Source organism: Oncorhynchus keta, chromosome 36 (assembly GCF_023373465.1).
Source record: "Oncorhynchus keta strain PuntledgeMale-10-30-2019 chromosome 36, Oket_V2, whole genome shotgun sequence".
Classification (NCBI taxonomy): domain Eukaryota; kingdom Metazoa; phylum Chordata; class Actinopteri; order Salmoniformes; family Salmonidae; genus Oncorhynchus; species Oncorhynchus keta.
The window spans coordinates 9,579,958-9,607,702 of NC_068456.1; the positions used below are offsets into that span (position 1 = coordinate 9,579,958).

The following is a 27,745-nucleotide window of genomic DNA, read 5'->3' on the forward strand; positions in this document are numbered from 1 at the left end:
AAAACAGTTTTTGCTTTTTCATTATGGGGTATTGTATGTAGATTGATGAGGGGGGAATATATTTAATCAATTTAAGATAAGAATGTAACGTGACAAAATGTTTTCCAAATGCACTGTATATACTACATAGGGTTTTTCTGCAATTAAATAAAAAGATCTGTAACTCAAATAATCACAGACACACACACAGAAAGAGAGAGAGAGACACACACACACACCAACACACACACACACACAAATGTCTCATTTGCCACAAGTTTTGTATTTTTCCATATAAAAATAGCCATCTCGTCATTGTCATCATTATATACATCAATGAACAGCCTACACAGTGTTAAAGCTTTGGTAAAATTCACTTTTGGTTAAAAAAAAATCACAATGTTCTGCTTTCACTGAAAGCAAGAGCTCTTTGATACTTGTCTGATTATTTATCTGAAGGTTCATGTCACATTTCCTTAGGAAATTAGAATAGATGCAGATTACTTCCTGCTGTGTTTGCTCTAAACCCAGGGTCATATTCATTAGGGCAAACCATTGCAAAGCGTTTTGCAACAGAAAACGAAAATTAGAATTTCTTTTGGACAAGTTTGGGTAATCCCTTCCTGTTTTAGTCCCTTTTGTTCCGTTTGGTGCCTAATGAACGCGACCCAGGAGTGGGACAGGAGCCAACACACACTGTCCTCAATAAATACAAAATGATCAAAAAAGTGACCCTCTCAAGGAGGTCACTACACTACATTACATTTGGTCAACATGCAAAATCAACAATGACACAATATTCCAAACAAATCCTTGATTTTACCATACAAGAACAATGCCTTTGTTTTCATCAACATAGGATTGAAATGAAAGATATTTGATCTGATAACTCAGCTGTTACAATCCCCTGTTCTATAAGAACAGATTCTTCAGCCACTAAGACGTAGAAATCGATCGCTTATTGAGTTGCTTTTTGAAAGCATAGAGAACCCCTGTTTGACTTAATGGAAAAGTGCTGTGGATCTAACACAAGACTGAGGAAGGGAAAGGAAATAGAGCGAGAGAGAGAGGCAGGGTCGGGAAGGAGGGAGAAAGTCTGAGCAACACTCAGGCGTCAGAGAATTTTAAAAAAAACAAGAGCTTATTCACTGACTAAGACGTCACAGTAACACTGGAACATCCATCCTTTGCCAATACCTTTGTTAAAGCCTGAACCTTAGAATAAAGCCTGAACATGGCATGAAGACACACTATTGAACTAGTCCTAGGGCTCGATTCAGTCTGTATCGCTAAAATGTAAAGGTCATTTCCGTTTGAGCCGACATACGCAGTTTTTAACGGGAATGCAATCTCCGCTCACGCGGGAACACTGCCTTTACATTTAAATCACGCTATAGCGCTGACCTTCAGCGATACAGATTGAACCCAACACTAATTTGAACGTTTTCCTGGAATGTGTTTGTTGAGTACCTTTCCTATGGTTCGATGGTTGGCTGATGGTTCGTACTGAGGCCGCCTCGAAACATTCACAGAATAATGATTAAACCAGAAGGAGATCCTTTTGACCAGATATGTGAAGGTAGTCTAGGGGGCACAGGAGGGGCATCTGACCACAGGGATACATTCTCACCCCTCTTAGCTAGGAGGGTAACCTCAGCATACCCTGAGCTAAAAGCCTCTGCACAACCTCGAAAAATAGTCACTTTTAAGCATTGAATGGAGGACAGATCATCAACATCTATGTTACGATAAATGTTCTCCTTGAGTTATTATTGCACTTCAGCAGGAGCTGGTTTGGGTTAGCCTTCTTTACGGCCCATGGAGGTTCACACTGGAGGGTGTGGTCTAGGATCCCTCTTACACTCCCTCTGCCCGACCCATCCAATGGGGTGGCTCACTATGCTGTGAGGGCATGCCCCAGGATCAGGTTAGCCAATCAGAGGAAGGTTTGGTAGTTAAGTCTCTTCCCTCTCCTTTGGTTCAGCTGCCCACTCTGACGTAGGTGACCCGTCCCTTGGCAGAGTTTAGACTGGCAGGGCCTGTCTTGAAGAATACAAGCTGGTGACCTGTAGACAGAGAAGAATAAAAAAAAGTAAACGTGAATAAAAAGTAGAAAAGTAGGAGAGACCGTAAAGTTGAAGGCTTTATGTTAAATGAACGGAATGTACCCTAGCACGTGCTTCCCTTCTACAATTGCATGAATGCGATGACAATCGTACAATGCCAGAGATGCGGTGAGAGATATACTGTATGACAGGGGAGGAGAGGATGAAGAGTGAAGAGAATGAATGTGAAAGTGCTGGCCTGGTTCAATAACGATTAGTGATTGCCATGCTGATGTGCTCCCTCCAGACTGAGCTCCAATTAAGTGTGTGTGTGTGTGTGTGTGTGTGTGTGTGTGTGTGTGTGTGTGTGTGTGTGTGTGTGTGTGTGTGTGTGTGTGTGTGTGTGTGTGTGTGTGTGTGTGTGTGTGTGTGTGTGTGTGTGTGTGTGTGTGTACAATACAATGATAACACTGTAGCGTGAACACATTCATTTAACTCTTACCTGTCCAGGTTGTCTGATTGGTCAGTACAAATGCTCGGCACTGGGCGTGGCTCTCACATACACCAATAGCCTCTGTGATGCTGTAGACTGACAGCAGACATCCATCGTGCTGATAGGATGGCCAGCAGCGGTAGTTCTCCCCAGGAATAGAGGCATCCACTACACGCTTATAGTCTGCAGCGGAGAAGGAATTTAGTTAGCAAGGAAGGGTGTGCGTGTGCGTGTGTGTGTGTGTCTGTCACTGGCAGGGTGTAGATGCACTGAGGGTCCTGCACGCGTGTAATGAGGTAGGTCATTGTGTGAGCGTGGGGGCTCTGTTTTGTCTGTCTATCAGAGGGAGTGCCATGGAGCTATTGGGGAGTGAGAGGCTGACATGTCTTCTGTGATCCTCGACGCCACCCTCCCCCCCACACACACACACAGACACGGCACACACACACTCACACTCCCCTTCTCCTCTCTCACCCTCCCTTTGCCCCACTAACTGTCTGACACACATTGTTAAAGGCCACTTTTCTACAATGGTTGCCACGGCAACCGCGACCCTGGGCAAATTGAACTCAGGAGTGACAGAGAGAGCAGAAGAGAGAAAGGGGGGAGAGAGAGATAAAGGGAGAGTGGTCTGAAGGGCCCAGGAATGAGGACCACACTAGAATACCTCTAAAATTATTTATCTTCTCTCTATTTGTCTTCTCTGTTTTTAACATTCTAATCCTAAATCTTAAACGGGACACTTTCAAATATTATTATATTTACTGTATATATATTTTTTAACCTTTATTTAATTAGGCAAGTAAGTTAAGAACAAATTCTTATTTACAATGAACGCCTACCCCGGCCTAACCCAGACGACACGGCCAATTGTGCACCGACCTATGGGACTCCTGATCACGGCCGGTTGTGATACAGCCCGGGATCGAACCCGGGTCTGTAGTGATGCCTCTATCACTGCTATGCAGTGCCTTAGACCGCTGCGTTACTCAGGATCCCTAAAATAGAAAAGGGCGATTGATTTAAAACATACAAATCAAATGAGATTACATTTCGATGCAATACATGTGTAGACCTAAATTGCAATTTAAATGTGCATTTACCACGGCAATACAGTAACATAAATTTCATCAAATTGTATAAGTGAATGAAAAAAGATCAAGATTGTTTTAACCAGATTCAGAGTTCCCCTGAGGTTCCACTAACAATATACAGATGAAGTCAGAAGTTCACAAACACCTTAGCCAAATACATTTAAACTCAATTTTTCACAATTCCTGACATTTAATCAGAGTAAAAGTTCACTGCCTTAGGTCAGTTAGGATCACCACTTTATTTTAAGAATCTGAAATGTCAGAATAATTGCAGAGAGAATGATTTATTTCAGCTTTTATTTCTTTCATCACATTCACAGTGGGTCAGAAGTTCACATACACTCAATTAGTATTTGGTAGCATTGCCTTTAAATTGTTTAACTTGGGTCCAACATTTCAGAAAAGCCTTCCACAAGCTTCTCACAATAAGTTGGGTGAATTTTGGCCCACACCTCCTGACTGAGCTGGTGTAACTGAGTCAGGTTTGTAGGCCTCCTTGCTCGCACATGCTTTTTCAGTTCTGCCCACAAATGTTCTATAGGTTTGAGGTCAGGGCTTTGTGATGGCCACTCCAATACCTTGACTTTGTTGTCCTTAAGCCATTTTGCCACAACTTTGGAAGTATGGTGGGGGGGTCATTGTCCATTTGGAAGACCCATTTGCGACCAAGCTTTAACTTCCTGACTGATGTCTTGAGATGTTGCTTCAATATATCCACATAATTGTCCTCCCTCATGATGCCATCTATTTTGTGAAGTGCATCAGTCCCTCCTGCAGCAAAGCACCCCCACAACATGATGCTGCCACCCCCGTGCTTCACGGTTGGGATGGTGTTCTTCGGCCTGCAAGCCTCCCCTTTTTTACTCCAACCATAACGATGGTCATTATGTCCTAACAGTTCTATTTTTGTTTCATCAGACCAGAGGACATTTTTCCAAAAAGTAAGATCTTTGTCCCCATGTGCAGTTGCAAACCATAGTCTGGATTTTTTATGGCGGTTTTGGAGCAGTGGCTTCTTCCTTGCTGAGCGGCCTTTCAGATTATGTCGATATAGGACTCGTTTTACTGTGGATATAAATACTTTTGACCCTGTTTCCTCCAGAATCTTCACAAGGTCCTTTGCTGTTGTTCTGGGATTGATTTGTACTTTTCGCACCAAAGTACGTTCATCTCTAGGAGACAGAACACGTCTCCTTCCTGAGCGGTATGACGGCTGCGTGGTACCGTGATGTTTATACTTGCATACTATTGTTTGTACAGATGAACGTGGTACCTTCAGGCATTTGGAAATTGCTCCCAAGGATGAACCAGACTTGTGGAGGTCTACAAAAAAAAAAATCGGTCTTGGTTGATTTCTTTAGATTTTCCCATGATGTCAAGCAAAGGAGGCACTGAGTTTGACGGTTGGCCTTGAAATACATCCACAGGTACACCTCCAATTGACTCAAATGATGTCAATAAGCCTATCAGAAGCTTCTAAAGCCATGACATAATTTTCTGGAATTTTCCAAGCTGTTTAAAGGCACAGTCAACTTAGTGTATGTAAACTTCTGACCCACTGGAATTGTGATACAGTGAATTATAATTGAAAGAATCTGTCTGTAAACAATTGTTGGAAAAATGACTTGTGTCATGCACAAAGTAGATGTCCTAACCGACTTGCCAAAACTATAGTTTGCTAACAAGAAATTTGTGGAGTGGTTGAAAAATGAGTTTTAATGACTCCAACCTTAGTATAGGTAAACTTCCGACTTCAACTGTACGTTTGTCGACGAACAATAAATAAAAGCAAAAACATCAATCTAAAATACCAAACAAAAGTACAGTAAAGTCAATAGAACTAAATAGTTTTCCTTTGCCCAGGCCCATATCAAACTACTGCTGGTAGCCAACTGTTAATAGCCAACTGTTAATAGCTAAGTATTTTTTCTCTATTAGAATAGCCTGTTTTAGTGTCCTGGGTTTTATGCTCAGTAGAGCAAGTCTTATTTCTCAGAGTGTTCTCACGTGGAACAATAACTACATAGACATAATGTACAACCAGGGTACATTACTGATTAAGCCCGACCAGACATGGTTAGCTGGATCTGAGATGGAAAAGATCCTATTGAGTGCATGGCTACCTGTGGAACAGTCTTTGCAACTTAGATGCAACTAAGCGTATACAAGTATCAGTAGGTAGTTTGAATGATCAGACTTCAACAATTGTATATGATACATGGTCATGCTCTGGATTTGAGTGTTTTCTACAGCAGGAAAATAATCCTGCAGCAACAGTAAATGTGAATTATTATGTGGATTATATTAATATTAATGGACATTTTTGTAGGAGCTGATACATTTTTTGTGAGAGAAAATCAAGTCTGAAATTTCTAAGTGGAAATTACAAACTTCAGAAGCCTTTTTAAATGTCAAATACACAACGAGTTTTAAATTCCCTGAAAGTTCTCCTGCGACAGGGTGATCAAATTAAGATCCTGCATATGTAGCTTGATTGATGTGTGGCAATTGTCATTCTCACGAAGTTAAGTAAAATAAAACACAATTGTTCTATGCTACTTTTTCGAGTGGTTAGAAACATCACTGACTATGATTACAGGCCATTGTTATGCTGGTCTTAGGATGCTAATAGTGAGGTTTTCCTCTGTCTCATCCCAAATGGCTATGATTACACTGTGGTTCTAATGGCTAGAAACCACACTCTACACAGTCCAGTCAGCAGGATAGCCATGTGTGTGTGTGTGTGCACGTGCATATGTGTGTGAGTGCATGTGTGCGTGTGTGTGTGTGTGTGTGTGCTTGTATGTGTGTGCCTGCATGCTTGTGCATGTATGTACAGTGCCTTGGGGAAATATTCAGACCCGCTGACTTTTTCCACATTTTGTTACATTACAGCCTTATACTAAAATTGATTAAATATTAAATATATATAAAAATGTTCATCAATCTACACACAATACCCCATAATGACAAAGTGAAAACAGGTTTTTAGACATTTTTGGCAAATGTATTAAAATAAATAACAGAAATACCTCATTTACATGACAGCCCGAGTGTTCCAAAAGTCACCTAAAGACTCTCAGACCATGAGAAACAAGATTCTCTGGTCTGATGAAACAAAGATGGACCTCTTTTGCCTGAATGCCAAGCGTGACGTCTGGAGGAAATCTGGCACCATCCCAACGGCGATGCATGGTGGGGGCAGCATCATGCTGTGGGGATGTTTTTCAGTGGCAGGGACTGAGAGACTAGTCAGGATCGAGGGAAAGATGAACAGAGCAAAGTATAGAGAGATCCTTGATGAAAACCTGCTCCAGAGCACTCAGGACAGACTGGGGCGATGGTTCACCTTCCTACAGGACAATGACCCTAAACACACAGCCAAGACAACGCAGGAGACAAGTCTCTGAATGTCCTTGTGTGACCCGAACTTGAACCCGATCGAACATTTCTGTAGAGACCTGAAAATATCTGTGCGTCAACACTCCTCATCCAACCTAACAGAGCTTGAGAGGATCTGCAAAGACGAATGAGAGAAACTACCCAAATACAGGTGTGCCACGCTTGTAGCGTCATACCCAAGAAGACTCGAGGCTGTAATCGCTGCCGAAGGTGCTTGAACAAAGTACTGAGTAAAGGGTCTGAATACTTATGGAAATGTGAAATTATAGTTTTTTTTATGTTTAATAAATGAGGGGAAAAATTTAACTGTGTGCTTTGTCATTATGGGGTATTGTGTGTAGATTGATGAGGGGGGAAAAAACAATTTAATCCATTTTAGAATAAAGCTGTATCGTAACAAAATGTTTAAAAAAGTCAAGGGGTTTGAATACTTTCCCGAAGGCACGGTATGTGTATGATAATGAATGTATGTATGTACTGGTTAGTATGGCTCCATGAATCAGCAAATAAATCATTATTTCAATAACCTATAAGTTGTGATTTTAACTGAGACGGCAAACTACATGAAGCAGTTTTAGCATCTGTACTTCCTCTACACAATCAGGATCCACTTTTCCTCTCTTCTGTGGGTTTAACTAAGCTTCACAGGACTGTGACAATGGGCCTAATGAGAAGGGCAGCTCAAAGCAAGTCCCCCCGCTCCTTTAAAAGCCCCCCAGCCTATGAAGCATGAATCATTGAGTCCAGCTTTCTCTTTCTTTCACTTTCTCTCTCCGTTACCTACTATGTTTCTCTACTTCTCTTTTTTTTTTAAGTGTCATGCCTGGCTGGACCAGGAGTAGTCCTGGTGATTTACAGGGAGGGTTTACATGCCTGTTTGAAGAGGAGGAAGAAAGATGGCCTTTAAATGGAGGGAGGGGGGAAAGGAGAGTATGTTTCTCCAGGCACACCTGTCCGCGATTTATTATGTGGAGGTACACACACACACACACACACACACACACACACACACACACACACACACACACACACACACACACACACACACACACACACACACACACACACACACACACACACACACACACACACACACACACACACACACACACACACAAGCTGGCCCCCCTGCATGCTTGGCAGCAGACAATCAATAACTACAACAATTGGACACTTTATGGCCATATTTAAATGCTTAACGTAGCTCTCACTTTCTGCAAATGTAGGACTTAATAGCTCCAGGAATGGCATGACAGGGAGAGGGAAGGGGAGGGATGGAGGAATGAAGGGAAGGAGGGCGCAAGGAAGTAGGCATGTCCATGTGTGTAATTGCTGAAAAATCACATGATGCAAGGCCACATTCCACAGGGAAGCCCTGCATGGGCGAACACTTCCCCAGCAAACACATAACGTTCTGAGAACCATATGTTTCTCAGAGCTTGGTGAGAGCGTGGTTGTCCTATGGTTAGTTTGCATACAACTAGGGCTGTGGCGGTCACAAAATTTCACCAGCTGGTGATTGTCAAGCAAATAACTGTCAGTCTCATGGTAATTGACCGTTAATTAACATATACACATTTAGCATCTCCTGGCTTCCACCTCAAGCCACTGATGCAGACGTTTGGATCATCTATATTTTAGAAAGTCTAATAAATCCATGTAATATAGTCTACACCTTCACAATAAATCCATTATTTATTTTAGACAGATCTAAATAAACATGATATGAAGAAAATATAGTATATTTCAGAAGAACAGAATAAGATACTGTGAGTTGTCCTTATGTTAGGTCCTGATCTGGTTATGTCATATGGCTGTATGCTACACTGGCTCATTTAGCAGACAAGATTTGTTTAGAATTCCATGGCATTATTTTATATTATTTTATAGTATGAAGAATTAAATTTAACAAAGCTGAATAAAATGGAAAGGATATTTTCTCCAAACGATTTGAGGGAATTCGCACATGTGGCTACTGTGTTGAGCAGTTCAAAAATAAATAGGTATTCCAATATACTTCTTATTAATGTAACTTTAGTTGTTTTAGTTGTTTTACAAACGTTGTGCTATATGTTTTGTTTTTTAATACATTGTAAGGCTGCATGATGAGATTCTAATGACGATCTGCTTAGTTTTTTGCGCAGGCTGTACACACTTCATCAGTCTTTCATTCACATTTTGAGAATTTCCCGACGGCATCCCCTTTGTGTGGGCGTAATGCACCCTAAAACAATCCATGCCTTTTGCAGCCCTTCTCCCTGAGTGCATGCCCCGAACCACCTCTCACTCACATGGCTACGGGTCTTTCTCACAGGCTACAAGAGAAGACAGACATATCAGGAACGCAACTGCACGCATCCTTAACCAATTCCGAGGTGCATATTGAAGATGTTGGAAAAACTGTCCACATTTACTTTTCATCAGCCAACAAGATGAGTAGGCCTAACGAACAGCAAAAACACTAGCCTATGTCAATCTACTATCCCCCAGTACAAAGGTTGACCTACTCTATTCTGTGGGAGAAATAAATATTCCAAACATACCGTAGTCTGGGACAGTTGTGGGATGCGATAGATCCCAAATTAATTCAACCACTATCATCAAAAAAACATTTTCAAGCAATGAGGCTGACGCAACAGATCAGAACGTTTAGCTTAAAATGTTGATAAACTATTAGGCTATTTATTCACATTATAAGCGCAAACACACGGGAGTAGGCTATTAGCGTGAAAACACCATTATGAAAAGTGACTACAAATGTGATTATGCATGTAATGTTTTTATTATAAAGGTGCATTTTTAAGGTGAAAATGATCTTCCCCAAACTTGAAACTCACGTGCCGCCTATGTATGCCAGTTAGACTCTACACCCTTTGTAAAGCAGATTAATGTGCTTCATTTTAAGAAGTTATTTGGCCACTTTAGTTGTGATACAAACCTTATCAAAACATACTGTATAGGCCTATGGTCTAGGCTTCATAAGGTGTGCGGCTATGTTTCGATAAAGTCACAAAAAAAAGGCATTGCTCCTTGCCTTACGCTGGTCATCATTCAGTGATAGGCTAATATTGTCATCCATCAGACTATTGTTGAATTCATCTTGTCTTTACATATACTAAATAATAGATTTAGAATGGACCATTATCATGCACCTGTTTCGAAACAGGGGCAGGGGGAAAAAATACATGTCATCTCTGCACTTAAATAATGAATGGAGGACGCTTTTCCCAGTGGCTTATTTTCATGCCAGCCAGGTAGGCTATACTCCTGTTTTAAATAGAAGCAATGTGCTTAATATTAGGAATAAATATAGTAGGCCTAGCCTATAGAAAGCTGATGGAATCCTCCTATTTTTAATAGAGGCCATCAACTGTTTTCTTGCGCAATTGCATAAACCTATAGAAATGTTGCGCAACATGTGCTCATGACCTCTCATGAAGTGTTTGATTAGATTTCCAATTACATTTGCATTGATGTCAAAGTGATTAGAGAGTGCTGAGTGCCAGGCAGTTGGCAAGTTTGGTAGGCTACTTATGACCAGCAGCAGCATCAGAGCTTGGAGAAGCCTAATTACCGTGACTAAACGGTCACGTAGAATTTGATTGCCTTCAGGTGTAGCAGTGATACGGTCACCGCAACAGCCCTACATACAACCTTCCCACAACTTTCTGGGAATCGTGCAGGATAGTTGCTTGGCTTTTTTAACATTCTCATGTTCTCTGTATTTCATTACTTTAACAGAACGTTTCCTAAAAGTTCTAGGAATGTTCTCCAACTGGTTTGGCATTGGGAATGTTCTCAAATAGTTCAGAGAATGTTATGAAACAACGTTCTTCTGTGGGAATTTCAGTTCTTCAGCATAACGTTTCCCATGGTTCTATTCAAAGTCATGCTCTCAAATTGTTCCAAGAACGTTAAGAAGCAACGTTCTTCTGTGGGAATGTCAGTACTTCAGCATAACGTTTCTTACAGGTTTCCTCATAGTTCTATTTAAAGTCATGTTCTGAGAAAATATACAAATGTCCATAAAAACCATAAGGAAACATCAGTAACTTTCAGAAAACGTTCTATGCATGTTATTTTTTTTTTAAATTAACATACTTTCTCCATCTTGTTAAGGGTGTTCAAATGTGTTGGCCACACCTGATCTTAATGAGCGCTTGTTTGATTTGAAATGGAGTCTGTTTGAATAGACTAAAATGAACAGCATAACATCATGGCACGCTAGCTCCATCCTGGTGGTGCAGTGGACTAATTACATGGATAGAGAACAGAAGATTATAGGTTTGAATCTCACTGGTGCCATATAAAAATGTGTGTTGCATGATGCTTAAGGAAATGAATTTCTATGTGTCCGATCTGTGAGTTCAAAAGAGTTAACCCAGAATAAGATAGCAGTGTTTAAAAAAAAATCTTATTGAAACATTCAGTTTAAGGAAGTTATTAAAAAAACATCCAAATAACCTATAATTACGTTTTCATAGTGTTAATAAAACCTCACAGGAAAACATTCAAGAAACCAGAGTAAAACATTCTCAGAACCTCCTGGCAACCTAAAAAAGAACATTCCCAGAAAAGGCTAAATTGTCACTTCTGTTCTCAGAACGTCTTAAAAATATTCAATTTTTACGATTCAGTAAATGAATGGCTTTGTTCCCACAACCAATGTGAAACCAAAAGCATACGTTCCCCCAACTTCCAAGGAACCAAATGTGATAGCTGGGTAGCCACTGAGAAAGACCCTGCCTGTGTTCCTGTGTAATAGTTATAGTAATAGTGTTCTGTGTCAGTGAGAGAGGAGCTCAAGGTGCGGACTGGAGAGTGAGAGGCCTACTGGAGCAGCAGTGTCTTTGTGAATAGCTAAGTAGACCCAGTTGTGTTGGGCCCTTGGGCTGCGAACACTCGTCAGTCAACAACTGTCTGAATCTGCTTTACACTGCCAATGGAGGGAGGCGATTCGACACGAAGGAATGGAGAAAGAAAGAACATGTGAAAGTAAATGAAGAAGAGCAAGGGACACCAAGTCAACATTAGAAAATGAAAACTGCCTCCTCCAGATAGAGGAATGGAGAAAGGTGAAAGGATAGAGAAGGAAAGATTTCGAACATACAGTAGATGAGAACTGAGCGGGAGAGAGGGAGAGCTCACTCAGTCTAACCTCTTCCCCACCCCCAAATGCACCCTGGGATTACCAGAGCTGTCCGTCTCTACCATCCCCCAATGAGTTCCCTCCCGTTGTACGAAGTGGAATCTTTTTCATCTCATTCCATTTGTCCGCAGCATATCTGATCAGACCCCTCTTTCTCTTCTTACTTCACCCCCCTAGGCCTCTAGGCGTACTCACCTACACACACACACACACACACACACACACACACACACACACACACACACACACACACACACACACACACACACACACACACACACACACACACACACACACACACACACACACACACACACACACACACACACACACACACACACACACACACACACACACACACACCAGCCCCTCTAAGGGCAGTCCATATATGGCCATCTTCACGGGCCCTCCAGTCTGTTATGTGGCAGTTCCAACCCCAGACTTAGGCATTAGTGTGTCCGTCGGGGGGATAAATGCCAGTAGCCCAGACATATAGCCAATTGAAAGGGGTAGTTCAGGACACAGAGAGTCCAGCAAGTTATGTAACTATATTACCGTATGAGTTGATATCTGGCACAGTGTGTGTGTAGGATGCACTGCTGGGTTTAATTACATTAGACTGTTATCTTACACAGGAATGCATGGGAACAGAGGAATGATGTACTGGATTTGCTGTGGTATGACAGTGTGTATGCGTGTTTGGCTGTGCGTGTGCGTGCGTGTGCGTGCATGTGTGTGTATGCGGGTGGGGGTGGGTGTGTATGTGCATGCGTGCACATGTGTGTGTACTGTATGTATGTATTTGTGTTTGCATGCATATGTACCTGCTCTGTGCGTCTGTGTGCTGTTCTGTAGGTATAATCCATTTCTGTACAGGTGCAACACTTCCTCCAACTGAAGTAGTGTCTCATCTATCCCCCATATCAGCTCTCCTGAAACCAACACAGGAAGAAACATTCAGATAGTGCAACACAGTTTCAATTCTACACCTTCAAACAAAATTCCACATCACAAGGTTAAGACTCATTGTTATACAGACATTAAAGCATACAATTGAACCAAAATCTGGTTGAAACGCGTGTACAATGGCACAAACAAAACAGGCGCCGCTCAGTCTTTGAACATCAAGGGACATGGAGCTGTGTCTGTGTTGGCTATTCTTATAGCAGGGGTTCTCAAAGTGGGGTCTGCAGAGGGACTGCAGGGGGAACGTAGACAGATCTGAATTTTTATTTTATTTTTATGAATACTACTAACAACAACAGATTAAATCCATTTTGGCCAAGGGATCCATGGAATAAGTTTAAAGGGTGTAATACAAGACAATACAATGTAATATTAATCTAGAATGTATGTTCTTAACCCTGGGCAACTTGGGCCTGGGAAGCTCACAGGGATATATTGGTGCCCACACCTATTACGCACTCAAAACTTGAATTCCTCAAAAAAACTAAAAAAATGTTTTTCATAATGGACTGTGATTTAAGGTTTAAATAAAACAGCAAAGTTTTCACTCTGCCTCATGTCAAAATGTGTAGAATTGCAGTAAATTTGCTTCAAAACTGAAATATGATCTCTCCGATGCCAAGAGGCGTGCCTTTTAAATGTTCCTTCCCGGGGCTCGAGACTTGGTTCATCAGGCCATGGACTGCCAAAGTCATGGGAAAGTCTTAGTAAAAATCATTTTGTGCACACAAAAAATATCTCACTCCAGTTTTGTTCTGATTATGAGGAGGTCACTGATGAATTTGCTATCACAAAAGGGGTCCCTGGCCCCAAAACGTTTGAGAACACCCGCCTTAAAGGAAAAGCTGCTCGGAGGTCGTGAAGCTGTCTGTCCGATAGGCTGACTGGGAGAGATAGGATCACCTGACTCATCCTCCAGTTGGCGCACACACTCACAAACACACAGATGCATGCACACACACATGCACGCAGGCAGAGACACACACCGCCCGCCCACGCGGCCTGCGCCTTCACGGCCTGTTGTGTCCCAGAAAAACAGATCTCAAACACCCGGCTGACATACCATTAACCTGAGGATAAGCCAGATAGGGATGAGGGGGAGGGAGGGGAGAATGAAAGAGGGAAGGGTAGAGAGACGGGGAAGCAAAGAGAAAGGGAGAGGGACGGGGAAGCAAAGAGAAAGGGAGAGAGACGGGGAAGCAAAGAGAAAGGGTGAGAGACAGGGAAGCAAAGAAATAGGGAGAGAGACGGGGAAGCAAAGAGAAGGGTAGAGAGACGGGGAAGCAAAGAGAAGGGTAGAGAGACGGGGAAGCAAAGAGAAGGGTAGAGAGACGGGGAAGCAAAGAGAAAGGGAGAAAGACGGGGAAGCAAAGAGAAGGGTAGAGAGACGGGGAAGCAAAGAGAAGGGTAGAGAGACGGGGAAGCAAAGAGAAGGGTAGAGAGACGGGGAAGCAAAGAGAAGGGTAGAGAGACGGGGAAGCAAAGAGCAGGGTAGAGAGACGGGGAAGCAAAGAGAAGGGTAGAGAGACGGGGAAGCAAAGAGAAGGGTAGGGAGACGGGGAAGCAAAGAGAAAGGTAGAGAGACGGGGAAGCAAAGAGGAAGGGTAGAGAGACGGGGAAGCAAAGAGAAGGGTAGAGAGACGGGGAAGCAAAGAGGAAGGGTAGAGAGACGGGGAAGCACAGAGAAGGGTAGAGAGACGGGGAAGCAAAGAGAAGGGTAGAGAGACGGGGAAAGGGAGAGAGAGAAAAAGAGAGGGCAGGGTGGATAGAAGGGGATCCAGCTTAAGCAGATAACGTAGAGAGCACTGAGGCAGACTAGGTATACTGGTAGCTATAGTGGCTTCATCCAGAAACCAAACAGGAACTAGTGAGAAATGGGAAAGAGAGAGAGAACAAACATCCACTAGGCACAAACTGGTTGAATCAAGGTTGTTTCCACATCATTTCAACAACAAAAAATAGTGTGATCACGTTGAATCAACGTGGAAAACTGATTGGATTTGCAAAAGGTCATCAATGTACAGGAATTTCAGGATTTGGGGTATTTGTTTCACCCCCTCCAATGACATGGTTCAAAGTTCACGTTAGTTGACAACTCAATGAAGTGTACATACAAAATATGTAAGTTGAACTGACGTCTGTGCCCAGTGGGCACTCACCTGTGGAGTTAACTATCTTGTCCAGTAGGGGTCTTAGAGTGGGCGGGGCACTGTGAGGCAGCAGGTAGGTGAAAAAGAACCTGGAAATCAAAATCAACGCAGTTTCAAACACCACAACCAAGATTCCTTCGGCTCCAACAAATCCACCCCCACATTCTGAAATTGCATTTTTGGACCATGCAGACGCCTCAGAGCAGTCGGGTAGGCTGTTTAGAGTATTTACCCGACTAGATAATTATTTTTATTTTATGTGCCCCTGACTCTCATACGATGACGTAACTAATTCAGAGTTGGCTGGTGGCCGCTAAAATCGGAGGAGGCAATCATTGTCATGGCTGAAATGCAATGAACCCAACCAATCATCGGATTACTCCTTCCCCACCAGTCTTCGCTGAACTAATTGGATGATCCTCTAAAATGGCGGGGGTCTTGATTCTTCTGTCAAATGGCAAAAGCTTGCTCCTCACCTATAGGCGTTGTAGAGATTGCGCTTCTCGTTGATGCCCAGGCAGCGGCCTCTGCTGCAGGGGAGGGTGAAGTTGCGGGCGGGAAACTCCATGACGCAGTCTGAGGTGGAGGAGGGTGAGCAAGGGGCCTCCTCGGTGCTGGCGTCGTCCAGGTCGGTGACTTTGAGCTCCCCCGCCACCAAGACAAACTGGCGTGGTCTGAAGTCCAGCAGGGTGACAGAGCCTAGAGGAGAGTGTGCCAGGTAGTGGAGAAGACGTACCAGACTCAGACAGATCTACAGCAGAGAGAGGAGAGAGAGAGAGAAGTGATAAAGAGAGAGGTGGGAGATAGAGAAATCAAACGTTAACACACATTTACATCACATCGTTTACAACCCATTCAACTCCTCGTTTATGCAAGCAACTGCACTTTCTTTATGTGGTAATTCTCTAAATCCCTGAGAAAATCCCTGAGAGGACCCTATGTGTGTGTGTGTGTGTGTGTGTGTGTGTGTGTGTGTGTGTGTGTGTGTGTGTGTGTGTGTGTGTGTGTGTGTGTGTGTGTGTGTGTGTGTGTGTGTGTGTGTGTGTGTGTGTGTCCCTCTCTCATTGTGTGTGTCTAGGGGGCAAGGGTAAGGGCTGAGAGTAGCAAGAGGACGTGTGAAAGGGGGACTTGAGACCTATAGAAGATGTACTCTAAACCACACAGAGAGAGGGATTGAGACGGAGAGAGAGAAAAGAGGTGAAGAGGAGGAGCTGAACAGCTCATTTATTTTCGGGCAAGACAAAATCGTTTTTTAATGTACTGTGGATTATTAGTGAGTGGGAGAGGTCAGACTCAGAGCACTGAGGTGTGAAGGAAGTCTCTTTCTTACCCTAGTGAAGGAAGAGTAGTGCTGGAGGGATGCAATACTATGTCACACTGTGCTTAAATGCTGGGTCATAGTCCACATTTCAGTGTGGATACTTCCCTGTGTACAATGATGAGGCTAAAGCTGGAATTGAATCAGACTAGTCACAGGGTTGTTGCAGTGTCTTTGCTTACAAACTTCTCATCGTCTGTCATCAGATTTTTTTTAATGGTTGATTTGATTGATAGTCATAGGTTTTTTTTAGTACCCAAAACTAATCTTGTTTGACCATGGTAAAAAGTGCTACTGTGTATTGTAAATTCTACTGTACGGGTTTAATTGAATTCAGCCATTAGTTCATAATATCCATACATGTAAATGAGCTGAAGGTTGACAGACTGCTGGGTGGGAGTGGTTGGTGAGGGAGGGGGAGGGGCTAAGGGGGATATGGGTGTGTCTGTCTCACTGACAGGGGCTGCAGGCCGAGGCCATCAAAGCCTTCATCAACGCTTACAGGAAATGGCTACAGACTTACGGTAAATGGAGCGTTTGAAATTCAGTGGGTTTACAGCGGGCCTCCCTAGAGTCTATTAATGTCTCATGCGAATTGCAAAGAAGTGTTTTTTCTTCACTTTGCACTCCACATTTCAAGGGAAGGATCTTGGGTGAGAATAGGGAAAGATAACTGACACTTATGTTGTGGGGAAACAAAGGAGCAACTAAAAACAGCACACACTGATGCCTCCACGAACACACACATCAAGATCCATAGACAGTATGTGGTGATACTCCAGTCAAATATTATTATTATATTAAAGCTGCAGTATCTAATTTTTGGGGGCGACATGACCAAATTCACATAGAAAAGTCAGTTACAGATCTGTATTTCTCATTGAAAGCAAGTCTAAGAAGAGTTAGCTCTGTTCTATATGTGCTATTTCTATGCTTCCCATTCCATTTCTATGCGTCTTGTACACCAGCTTCAAACAGCTGAAAATACAAAATGTGGGTTATTGAAAATATATTTCACAGCCGTTTAGATGGTACAATGATTCTCTACACTATAAATTGCTTGTTTTGTCACATAAATTGAAATGGGGCGAACTATTCAAATTTTTGAAACCAGGAAATGACGGAACAATTTCTGCATATTGCACCTTTAAGTAAAAATATTTAAATGATCATCTCATTACATTTTTCTAACCTCATACTCTGATATTGCATTACGGTAAAATCGAGTTACACAGACAAAAAAACATATATTATGTAAATGCATAGTTTCTCTCAAAGGAAGACAAAGCCTTTTCCCAACTGAGCCTCAGATCCAGTGAGTGAACCGCAAAGACATTAAATTAACAGAGCCATTTGGAGAAAAGCATGGTTTTTATGTGCAAATGAAAGTTATGTGAATGCTGTTGCTCTATCCTACTTACAAAAAGGAGCCAGCACTAGGAAGGAGTCTTAAAAAGCAGGTATTTCATGGTTGCTGTTTAAAAGGTAAAAGGGGGAATTTATTTCACTTTCCACACAGTGGCTTAGAAACCTTTCTGGCTATCATTCAAGGTCCAGGAAATCAGTGGAAAGTTACCTCGATTTATATACCAGAAGGCTGATGTATTTGATGTGTCTAACTACACTATGCACCTCCCCGAAGGAGACAGCTCTGACTTTGGTTAACCTTTTACTGCAGTGGACTAAATCACTGTCACACAGTGTTTCTTGGTCTTAAACAAATCTACTTTGAAACAAAAGTATACACCTCACACACATGGTTATGGGCATAAAAAGAAGACACCTGTACAATGTCAGATATTGAGTTGAAATGTATAAAAATAAAAATAAATGCATCCCAATATTACACTTTATATACATCACAGAAGACTGAACTATAACAAAACCATTGACATAGAAACACTGGATTTTGGGCATTTAAAAAATCTATATGTTTATTAATGATAAACTATGAAATATATGAATAACATTCCACCCATGAGGCCACTGGGTCATTTGACTGCAGGAAAGGGATAAAGTTCGCCTCTCCTCGAAAAATACAGTGTTGATTAAGGGATGAAACAAATAATGCTTTAGGAGGTCATAAACTAGTGTGATGACATGTAGATGCGCGTAGTGTGTAGTGTTATAAATGACAGTGATGACACATCCAAGGACGTGTTGAGCTGTGCATGTGTCAATGGTTACACTGGGAACTCTACAAATAACTCCCCCATGCCCAGGTCCCAATCCACCCCTAGCCCCTACACCCTAGTCCCTACCCCCCAGGCACTTATTCAAATCTGAAAGGTTTGGATAGATGTAAATGATATGGAAGCCCAAGGACCTATCGGAGGGCAAGGTGAAGCTAATAACACAGTTGTTGTATATCTATCCATTCTATGTTTTTGTATATCTATCCATTCCTTTCAGATCCATAAGTGCCTACAGCTATACAATTTGGATTCAGCAAACAATCTCAACTGAACTTTCCCTCCCCGTATTCATCACTATACTTTTCAGTTGAAGGACGTCTCTCAGTAGAAGAGCTGCCTGTCTCAGGGAATCTCCTCCAGTCTTGCCAGAGGGAAATGAAAGGATACCTAGAATGTTGTACAACTGAAAAAGAGCACTTGCTGGTGATTTCATGCACTGGAGCTCTTCCATCCTCTGTGTGGCAGGCGGGTGGACACTCCCAGGCCACAGGAAGCAATAGGGAATAATTAGAGTGTGGCGCTGCGGCGATAGTGATCGGCAGACCAGGCCCAGCAGCCCCAGCGGCCCAGTGGCACACAGGCCCATGCTGCTAAGCTAGGGAGGCAGGAAACTGGGCAGGCTCTGGAAATACCATCTGCTGTACCAGTAGTGTCCCTATAAACCAAGTCAAGCCAACCAATGCTACAGCCAATTCGCTCTGCACTCAGACAGCCTGTAATGGGTTTGAGTCACAGGAGGCTCAGTAAGACCACTCATGCATGTGATCCACCCTCAGTCCCTCAGTAACCCCAACCAGCATTCAGCCTACTCTGCTGACTCAAACATGTTGCACTCTGTTCAGTGAGAGACAGAAAAGCACAAGAAGCTCACAAGAGAAGTGTTCATGTTAATGTGGCATTAGATGAAATACTGGTAGTGCTTTAAGTGAGGGTCTGTGTTTAAGTGAAGTGTGTGTGTGTGTGTGTGTGTGTGTGTGTGTGTGTGTGTGTGTGTGTGTGTGTGTGTGTGTGTGTGTGTGTGTGTGTGTGTGTGTGTGTGTGTGTGTGTGTGTGTGTGTGTGTGTGTGTGTGTGTGTGTGTGTGTGTGTGTGTGCATTGTAACACTCACCCTGAAGCGTTCCTCCCAGGAGGTCTGCAGTAGTTGGATCATCTCTAGAGGACTACCGAGCTCTGTAATGGCTGTCACTGTGTCCTGGATGTCATTGCTGTCCTGGTAGCAGTAACCATACAACTGGACGGGGACAAAGAGATACACTGGTTATTCATGTATACATACTGTACATGGTATAAATCTGAGCGGTCAAATGCAAACAATCTCTATCAGAGGATGACATTTGTGGATGTCAATTGCATGCATTCTGATTCTGAAAAGGCAATGACACATGAGATAGCTTTGGCACTGATGAATGTTTCTTTTGGTCGATTCCAGTTGTTTACCCTACTCTGTATTACCATGGCGACGGCCTCCTAGAGAATCTGGCTGGCCCTTTGCTTGCAGAAACATTTACATAAGATCATTTGTGCCCAGAAGAAGTCGTTTGAAATTAGGGGGCATGAAATTCAATCTAAAAGCTAAGCAACCGACATCGCCGTCAACCATACCACCAAAACCCAAACCAAGGGGAAACATCGACTATGCAAAACAGAGGAGGTGGCATTGCGTGTTGTTCTTTGGTTAATAAAATGCTTCACGCGTGAATGATGTGAGAATGTAGCGTGTCGGGGAGTGAAGTAAAGGGCTCATACACCTGGAGTCTGACTGAGGTTTGTTGGCAGTTTTGGTGCATCTGTGAAGAGCGATGCAGAGACATTTATAGCAGTGGTGTGTGATAGGAAATGTGAGGTGCCCAGTGGGTGCCAACCCTGTGGGAGGAAAAGAAGGGCCTGTGGGCAAGGCTGGCAGAGTGCCCCCTCACCCCACTCATGGGTGCTGCACGAGAAATACATGGAGAAGACTTCACCCTTGCCTTCTTTGCACTCGCACTTGTCTTTTCCTACCAGCACTAACTTTCCTGATAATTACTTTATTAAGGAAAAATGTACACTCTGACATTGATATGTGGTTGTCTCATCCTAGCTCTCTTAAGATGAGTGTAAGTCGCTCTGGATAAGAGCGTCTGCTAAATTACAAATATGTCATGTAGGTGTACACTTCTAGAGCTTTATTCAGGCCTCCAGGATAAGTCTGATTCAATATTTTCCCTGTGCAATGAGAATTGCAAGTTTGAACTGAGTTTAGCCTAATAGAGTTGAGTTTTCTAGTTTTGTGGTCTCTTTATTGCTCTATAAATAGTGTTTTGTTGAGTACATTCATCCAAAGTGCATTTTTGCAGCAAAGATTTGCTATCTGAGATTAAATTCACATTAATGACTATTATCACCCTACTCCATCTCCCTCTGATTCAGAGGGGGTTGGGTTAAATGCGGAAGACACATTTCGGTTGAATGCATTCAGTTGTGTAGCTCCCTTCCCAGATCGTGTGCGCGCACCACATCTGCAGCCTGTGCTGAAGTTGTTGGTATCGTGCAGCAGAGGCTTTCTTATGCGAACATGACTGCATCTGGGCAGTGTTGTTCCTCCGTGGCAGACTAGATTCATCGGCAGCTCCACATGTCCTGAGTGAGACAGCAGCTGTACGCATGCTGGGGCAGTGTTTGTGTTTACTCTGAATGTGGTGCCATTTTGTCTGACTGGAGTTCAGAGGTCACTCACCTCACCTTGCTAGAGTCTTTCTACTGAGAAAGGCATCACTGAAATATTTTCGGGAAATGTTTTTTTTTTTTACTGATCTGTTGTGAGTTCAGGTTTTGATATGTCTCGTTTTTTTTGCTGGAAGAAGAGATTTATCTATTTGCATTGTTGGACGGGTGTATATGGAGCATGACAGAGTGTGGCTTCCAGTGAAAAGGCTGAGAAGCTGTGAGGTGAGGTAAGTGTCAAAAGGCAGGTACGTTAGGAACAAAGCATGGTACGCCAATCCCCTGGCAGTTCTCCCCTTTCCTGGCCACAGGCAGGAGTGAGTCAGCATGGTACACCAATCCCCTGGCAGTTCTCCCCTTTCCTGGCCACAGGCAGGAGTGAGTCAGCATGGTACGCCAATCCCCTGGCAGTTCTCCCCTTTCCTGGCCACAGGCAGGAGTGAGTCAGCATGGCACGGCTTGGCATGGCCTCACCAGGAACAGAGAGAGGGGACCAAGGGCCAGGGCCACAAACACACACCAGCCCAGGGACCAGATACACTCACACAGGCCATACCCTGGGGTTTAACCCCACTGGACAATTGGCTGTACACACAGGAAGTAAGTTGAAGGAAGGAAGTTCTCTCTGTTCTTACTAAACCGAATGTAGGGTAGTGGGAATGAACATTTCAACTGAGACAGTCGTATAGAGATATTATAGAGAAGTGAGAGATGAAGATGGACAAAGAGAAGGAATCCATGCAGGTTCTGCTTGAGGTGGGACTGGGTAGTGGTCAAAGTGAGACGTTTCAAGCAGCCAAGAGGGGGTGCTGCTGCTGGAACAGTTGCCCCGCTCGAGAAGCAGATGAAATAGTTGAGAACATATGCGAGTCATAATATGCCAACACATCAGAGCTCCACAAAAGCATTTCTGTGTGGGACATTATTAATGTGTAAATAAACGCGGGGGCCGGCAAGGCAAGCCGAGCTGGCTGTTACCCCATTCACCACACTTTCTTTAACGAGGGCCTCCTGGTCCCTGATCAAACCGGCCCCGGGGCGGACATGTTTGTCCAGAGATGAAATCCCCAGCATCTGCCAGAGCCCAGAGCACACTGCTGCTATTCTGTTGGACAGGGTCACTGCAGGACTGAGTGTCAGGCAAACAAGAGTACCTCTATCATACGAACAGGATTCTCTGTGGATCTCTGCTATGGGCTGGTGGGGACTTACTATAAGCCCAGGTCAGGTCGTAGGCCCAATAAAAAGGTAGAGATTTTAATTTCACTCACAAATCATGTAATATTTTGATTATTATTCATGTGGAATTCATCAAATCCATGTGTGAAGAGTATGCATGTAGAGTATACGGGTTTAACTTAGCGCTCCTGTGTGTGTGTGTGTGTGTGTGTGTGTGTGTGTGTGTGTGTGTGTGTGTGTGTGTGTGTGTGTGTGTGTGTGTGTGTGTGTGTGTGTGTGTGTGTGTGTGTGTGTGTGTGTGTGTGTGTGTGTGTGTGTGTGTATGTAAGCCTGTGTGTGTATGTAAGCCTGTGTGTGTGTATCGCATGAAGTTAATGGTTGAATTTCTTATGCCTTGTTTTAATCAGAGACTTGGGCCAAGTGCCACTGGCAGAAAAACCTCTAATGTCATTTTTATTTTCCATGTGAATTGATCCTAGTACATTAAATGGATTTGAGACTTATAATGCATTAAATAAATGAGGGTGAAATTGTTAAAACCATACGTTTGGGTGCATAAAGGGGTTTAAAAGTTTTGAGTTTCGATGATTAGACTCCGTTTATTACATTTTCCCCTTATATAATTTGCATGACTTCATAGGGTTGAAAACACAGAGTTTGGGAGAAAGTGTTCGGGCAGCAAAGACGTATGACTGCTAAGTTAGGGACTGTACGTTATTTATAATGAGCGATACCGGAGAAAATCGGACCTCTGAAATGAAAATGGATGGCCCACCCTTCAGTAAAATATATTTTTATCTGACCATCCCTGAACGCTTAAAAAAACATAACTTGGATAGCAGAGAACAAGAATTATGACTACCATTTACCCTCACTCCCAGGACAGACCAGAGACTTAGATATGCAGTTTTAGAAACGGTTCTTCGTTTTGTAAAAAGTAGCCAGAAGGTTGCGGATTCGCAGACCACCGCGGACAAGGGTAGGGGAGAAAATATATCTATTAAAATAAAAGCACAGCATGAATCTATCAACTTATTTGCGCCGAGAAAAAAAAAGTCATTTTATAAACGCATTTCATGCCATTTTAGGTCATTTTACATGATTGGAGACAAGCAGAATATTTTTTTATTCCACGACAGAGCATGACAACAAATGAGTGCATGCTGCAGAACCGGAGACGTTTTGATTTCTATACAGGCTATTGTTTAAAAAAGAGGATAGTCTAAGTTTGGAACAGTGTTGAAGTCGTCTGTAAGCTGTAAAAAATGTTGCGCAACAGAAGCGTTTACAACTGAAATGTATCTGATCGTCAGTGGTTGTTTACTACAGCAGCCGCATATCATCAGGTAGACCGATATGCATTTGGGAAACTATCATTGTGTTGACTGTGATTAGGGCCCGCGAATACAAGAGCAGCTGCTATGGTAAATGAACAAACTAGGCATGCATAGCTCACTGCATGATCCTCAAACCAATGACTGGCCAAACTCTTGTTTCTAAAGGGGATGTCATAGGCACGGTAGAATGACTGTACAGCCTAATAAGACCTTTTTCGTTTCATTATTATGTCATTCGAAGTAATTATGTTTTCAATGACATTTTATGCAGCCTAAATGCGACATGTATGGGCATATTGTTGAAGTTCGGTTGTTGATGTGTTGTTGAAATGCTGAGCGTTCCTGCCAGCCTGTAGCGTGTCACAAATGCGTCACAGTCGATTTCCTAAACGCCAGGCTATAGCCTTGAAATAATAACAACATAGTCTAAATAATAAATGTTAATTCCTTCTTAGGCTACCTGGCTTGCTCCTGGCTGATTTAGAGTTGGTGTGTTATTTAATAGCCTGTTGAAATGTAGAACGTCAATTGATAGCGACGTAATCACACATTACTTCCAAAGCAAAGTTACATTTGTGTCTCCTCGGCTACAGAAGGTTGTAGTGCATCCTCTGAATGTCATAGAGACAAACTAAAGATATCTCAAAAGATATTCCCCAACATTGTATAGCTTGTTTCTAGTGTAAAGCATTGCGGACAAACGCGTTGTTTTAGATCGCTGTATATAATCAGGTCCATTAAAAGCTTAAGCTACCAAGGGGTAGGCCTATGCTTTTAGCCATTTTCTTTAACAAAAGCCACAATACCCTCACATACCCCCTCAATTCAAGCCCTGGTTTTAATTTAGCAGACTCTTCAGTGACACTGAGATATTTAAGGGGTGCATGGTGACTGAAGGAATTGTCTGACAAAATCTATGGATGGTAGACTATAATTTCATCTGTCAAAAAAGTAGGCCCACCTCTTATTTCTTGAATAGGAAGAAGTAGGCTCAACAATAAAGCCCTCTTGTTGTTAAAAGCCTAAAGTCAAATTAAGATGAAGACTGTTTAAATGAATTAGGCCTCCTCGAATTAACTTACTTTCAGCACCCATGCGCTGTCTATTCCCGCGGATGCCGCTTCATGAAAATTACTCGAATATGGCTTATTGTGAGTTCAACAATTCTAATAAATAGACTTCATTATGGGCTACGAAACATATTGTTTTTATTCAAATAAATTATAACAGTAACAAGCTTACATCCGGTTCTCCTTGTCATCTTCCGCGCTTCCCCTCTAAAAACTGAACAGGACATCGGTAGGCCGAGTCCACGCGCAGAAATATTGCAATTTGGTTAGGCAGCACAAAAGGGTTTACATCAACAAGAGCAGGGCAGGCCAGGGCTCATGATTGTGAACGCCTATCCATTGCAGTGTGTAATGCAGAGTAATCTCCTTTCATATATACCATCCCAGCAGCGCCCAGCAGAGAATCAGGGATGAGGTGTATCATCGGGGGATAAAAATTTTTTGAGATACTACAATAAGCAAATCATTCTCAAAACCTGAGCAATACAAATCAAATCAAATCATATTGTATTTGTCACACGCGCCGCATACAACAGGCCTTGCCGTGACATGCTTACTTACAAGCCCTTAACGAACAATGCAGTTTTAAAAAATAAAAGTAACACGATAAAATAACAATAATGAAGCTAAATACAGGGGGTACCGATAATTGCAGCAGTTGTAAAAACAAATGGGGGCACTCTGTGACTTGGGTGACTGGAGTCTTTGACATTTTTTTCGGCCTTCCTCTGACACCACCTAATATATAGGTCCTGGATGGCAGGAACCTTTGCCCCAGTGATGTACTGGGCCGTATGCACTACCCTCTGTAGCGCCTTAAGGTCGCATTCCATACCAGGCGGTGATGCAACTGGGCATGATCTTCTCGATGGTGCAGCTGTAGAATTTTTTGAGGGTCTGGGGACCCGTGCCAAATCTTTTCAGTCTCCCAAGGGGGAAAAGGTTTTGTCGTGCCCTCTTCACAACTGTCTTGGTGTGTTTGGACCATGATAGTTTGTCGGTGATGTGGACATCAAGGAACTTGAAACTCCCGACCTGCTCCACTACAGCCCCGTCGATGTGAATGGGGGCGTGTTTGGTCCTCCTTTTCCTGTAGTCCACGATAATCTCCTTTTGTCTTGCTGACATTGAGGGAGAGGTTGTTGTCCTGGCACCACACTGACAGGTCTCTGACCTCCTCCATATAGGCTATCTCATCGTTGTCGGTGATCAGGCCCACAACTGTTGTGTCGTCAGCAAACTTAATGATGGTCAGTGGTGGAAAAAGTACCCAATTATCATACTTGAGTAAAAGTAAAGATACTTTAATAGAAAATGACTCAAGTAAAAGTGAAAGTCAGCCAGTAAAATAATACTTCTGTAAAAGTATAAAAGTATTTGATTTTAAATATACTTAAGTATCAAAAGTAAAAGTACAAGTATAAATGATTTACAATTCCTTATATTAAGCAAACTAGACAGCACCATTTTTTTTTACGTATAGCCAGGGGAATACTCCAACACTCAGACGTCATTTACAAACAAACCATGTGTTTAGTGAGTCACCCAAATCAGAGGCAGTGGGGATGACCAAGGATGTTCTCTTGAGAAGTGTGTGAATTGGACCATTTTCCTGTCCTGCAAAGCATTCCAAATGTACCGAGTACTTTTGGGTGTCAGGGAAAATGTATGGTGTAAAAAGTACATCATTTTCTTTAGGAATGTAGTGAAGTAAAAGTAAAAGTTGTCAAAAATATAAATAGTAAAGTACAGATACCACAAAAAAACGACTTAAGTAGTACTTTAAAGTATTTTGACTTAAGTACTTTACACCATAGATGATGGTGTTGGAGTTGTGCTTGTCCACACAGTCATGGGTGAACAAGGAGTACAGGAGGGGACTATGGTGTTGAACGCTGAGCTGTAGTCAATGAACAGCAATCTCACGTAGGTGTTTATTTTGTCCAGGTGGGAAAGGGCAGTGTGGAGTGTGATTGGGATTGCGTCATCTGTGGATCTGCTGGGGCAGTATGCGAATTGGAGTGAGTCTAGGGTTTCTGGGATGACAGATTTCAAAGCCTTTTAAAGTACTTCATGGCTACCCGCCCTCCTTTCGGAAAAGCTGACCACGACTCCATTATGTTGATCCCTGCCTACAGAAAGAAACTAAAACAAGAAGCTCCCACCCTGAGGTCTGTCCAACGCTGGTCCGACCAATCTGATTCCACACTCCAAGACTGCTTCCATCACGTGGACTGGGATATGTTTCGTATTGCGTTTGACAACAACATTGACGAATACGCTGATTCGGTGTGCGAGTTCATTAGAACGTGCATTGAAGATGTCGTTTCCATAGCAACGATTAAAACAATCCCAAACCAGAAACCGTGGATTGATGGCAGCATTCGCGTGAAACTGAAAGCGCGAACCACTACTTTTAATCAGGGCAAGGTGACCGGAAACATGACCGAATACAAACAGTGTAGCTATTCCCTCCGCAAGGCAATCAAACAAGCTAAGCGTCGGTATAGAGACAAAGTAGAATCTCAATTCAATGGCTCAGACACAAGAGGTATGTGGCAGGGTCTACAGTCAATCACGGATTACAAAAAGAAAACCAGCCCGTCACGGACCAGGATGTCTTGCTCCCAGGCAGACTAAATAACTTTTTTGCCCACTTTGAGGACAA

At 42.8% G+C, this 27,745-nt stretch overlaps 1 protein-coding gene across 1 annotated transcript in view; it reads right to left on the minus strand.

Moving 5' to 3' along the window:
- Positions 1-241: 241 nt before the first annotated feature.
- pkdcca (protein kinase domain containing, cytoplasmic a) overlaps positions 242-27,745 on the minus strand; it is a 36,973-nt gene continuing 9,469 nt past the window's right edge. The window contains exons 2-7 of the mRNA XM_035754071.1: positions 19,900-20,022; positions 15,755-16,029; positions 15,288-15,367; positions 12,987-13,094; positions 2,527-2,700; positions 242-2,045 (exon numbers count right to left, since the gene is read on the minus strand). Coding sequence (XP_035609964.1) covers positions 1,960-2,045; positions 2,527-2,700; positions 12,987-13,094; positions 15,288-15,367; positions 15,755-16,029; positions 19,900-20,022 — 846 coding nt within the window. The 3' untranslated portion in view covers positions 242-1,959. The remainder of the gene's footprint in view (positions 2,046-2,526; positions 2,701-12,986; positions 13,095-15,287; positions 15,368-15,754; positions 16,030-19,899; positions 20,023-27,745) is intronic.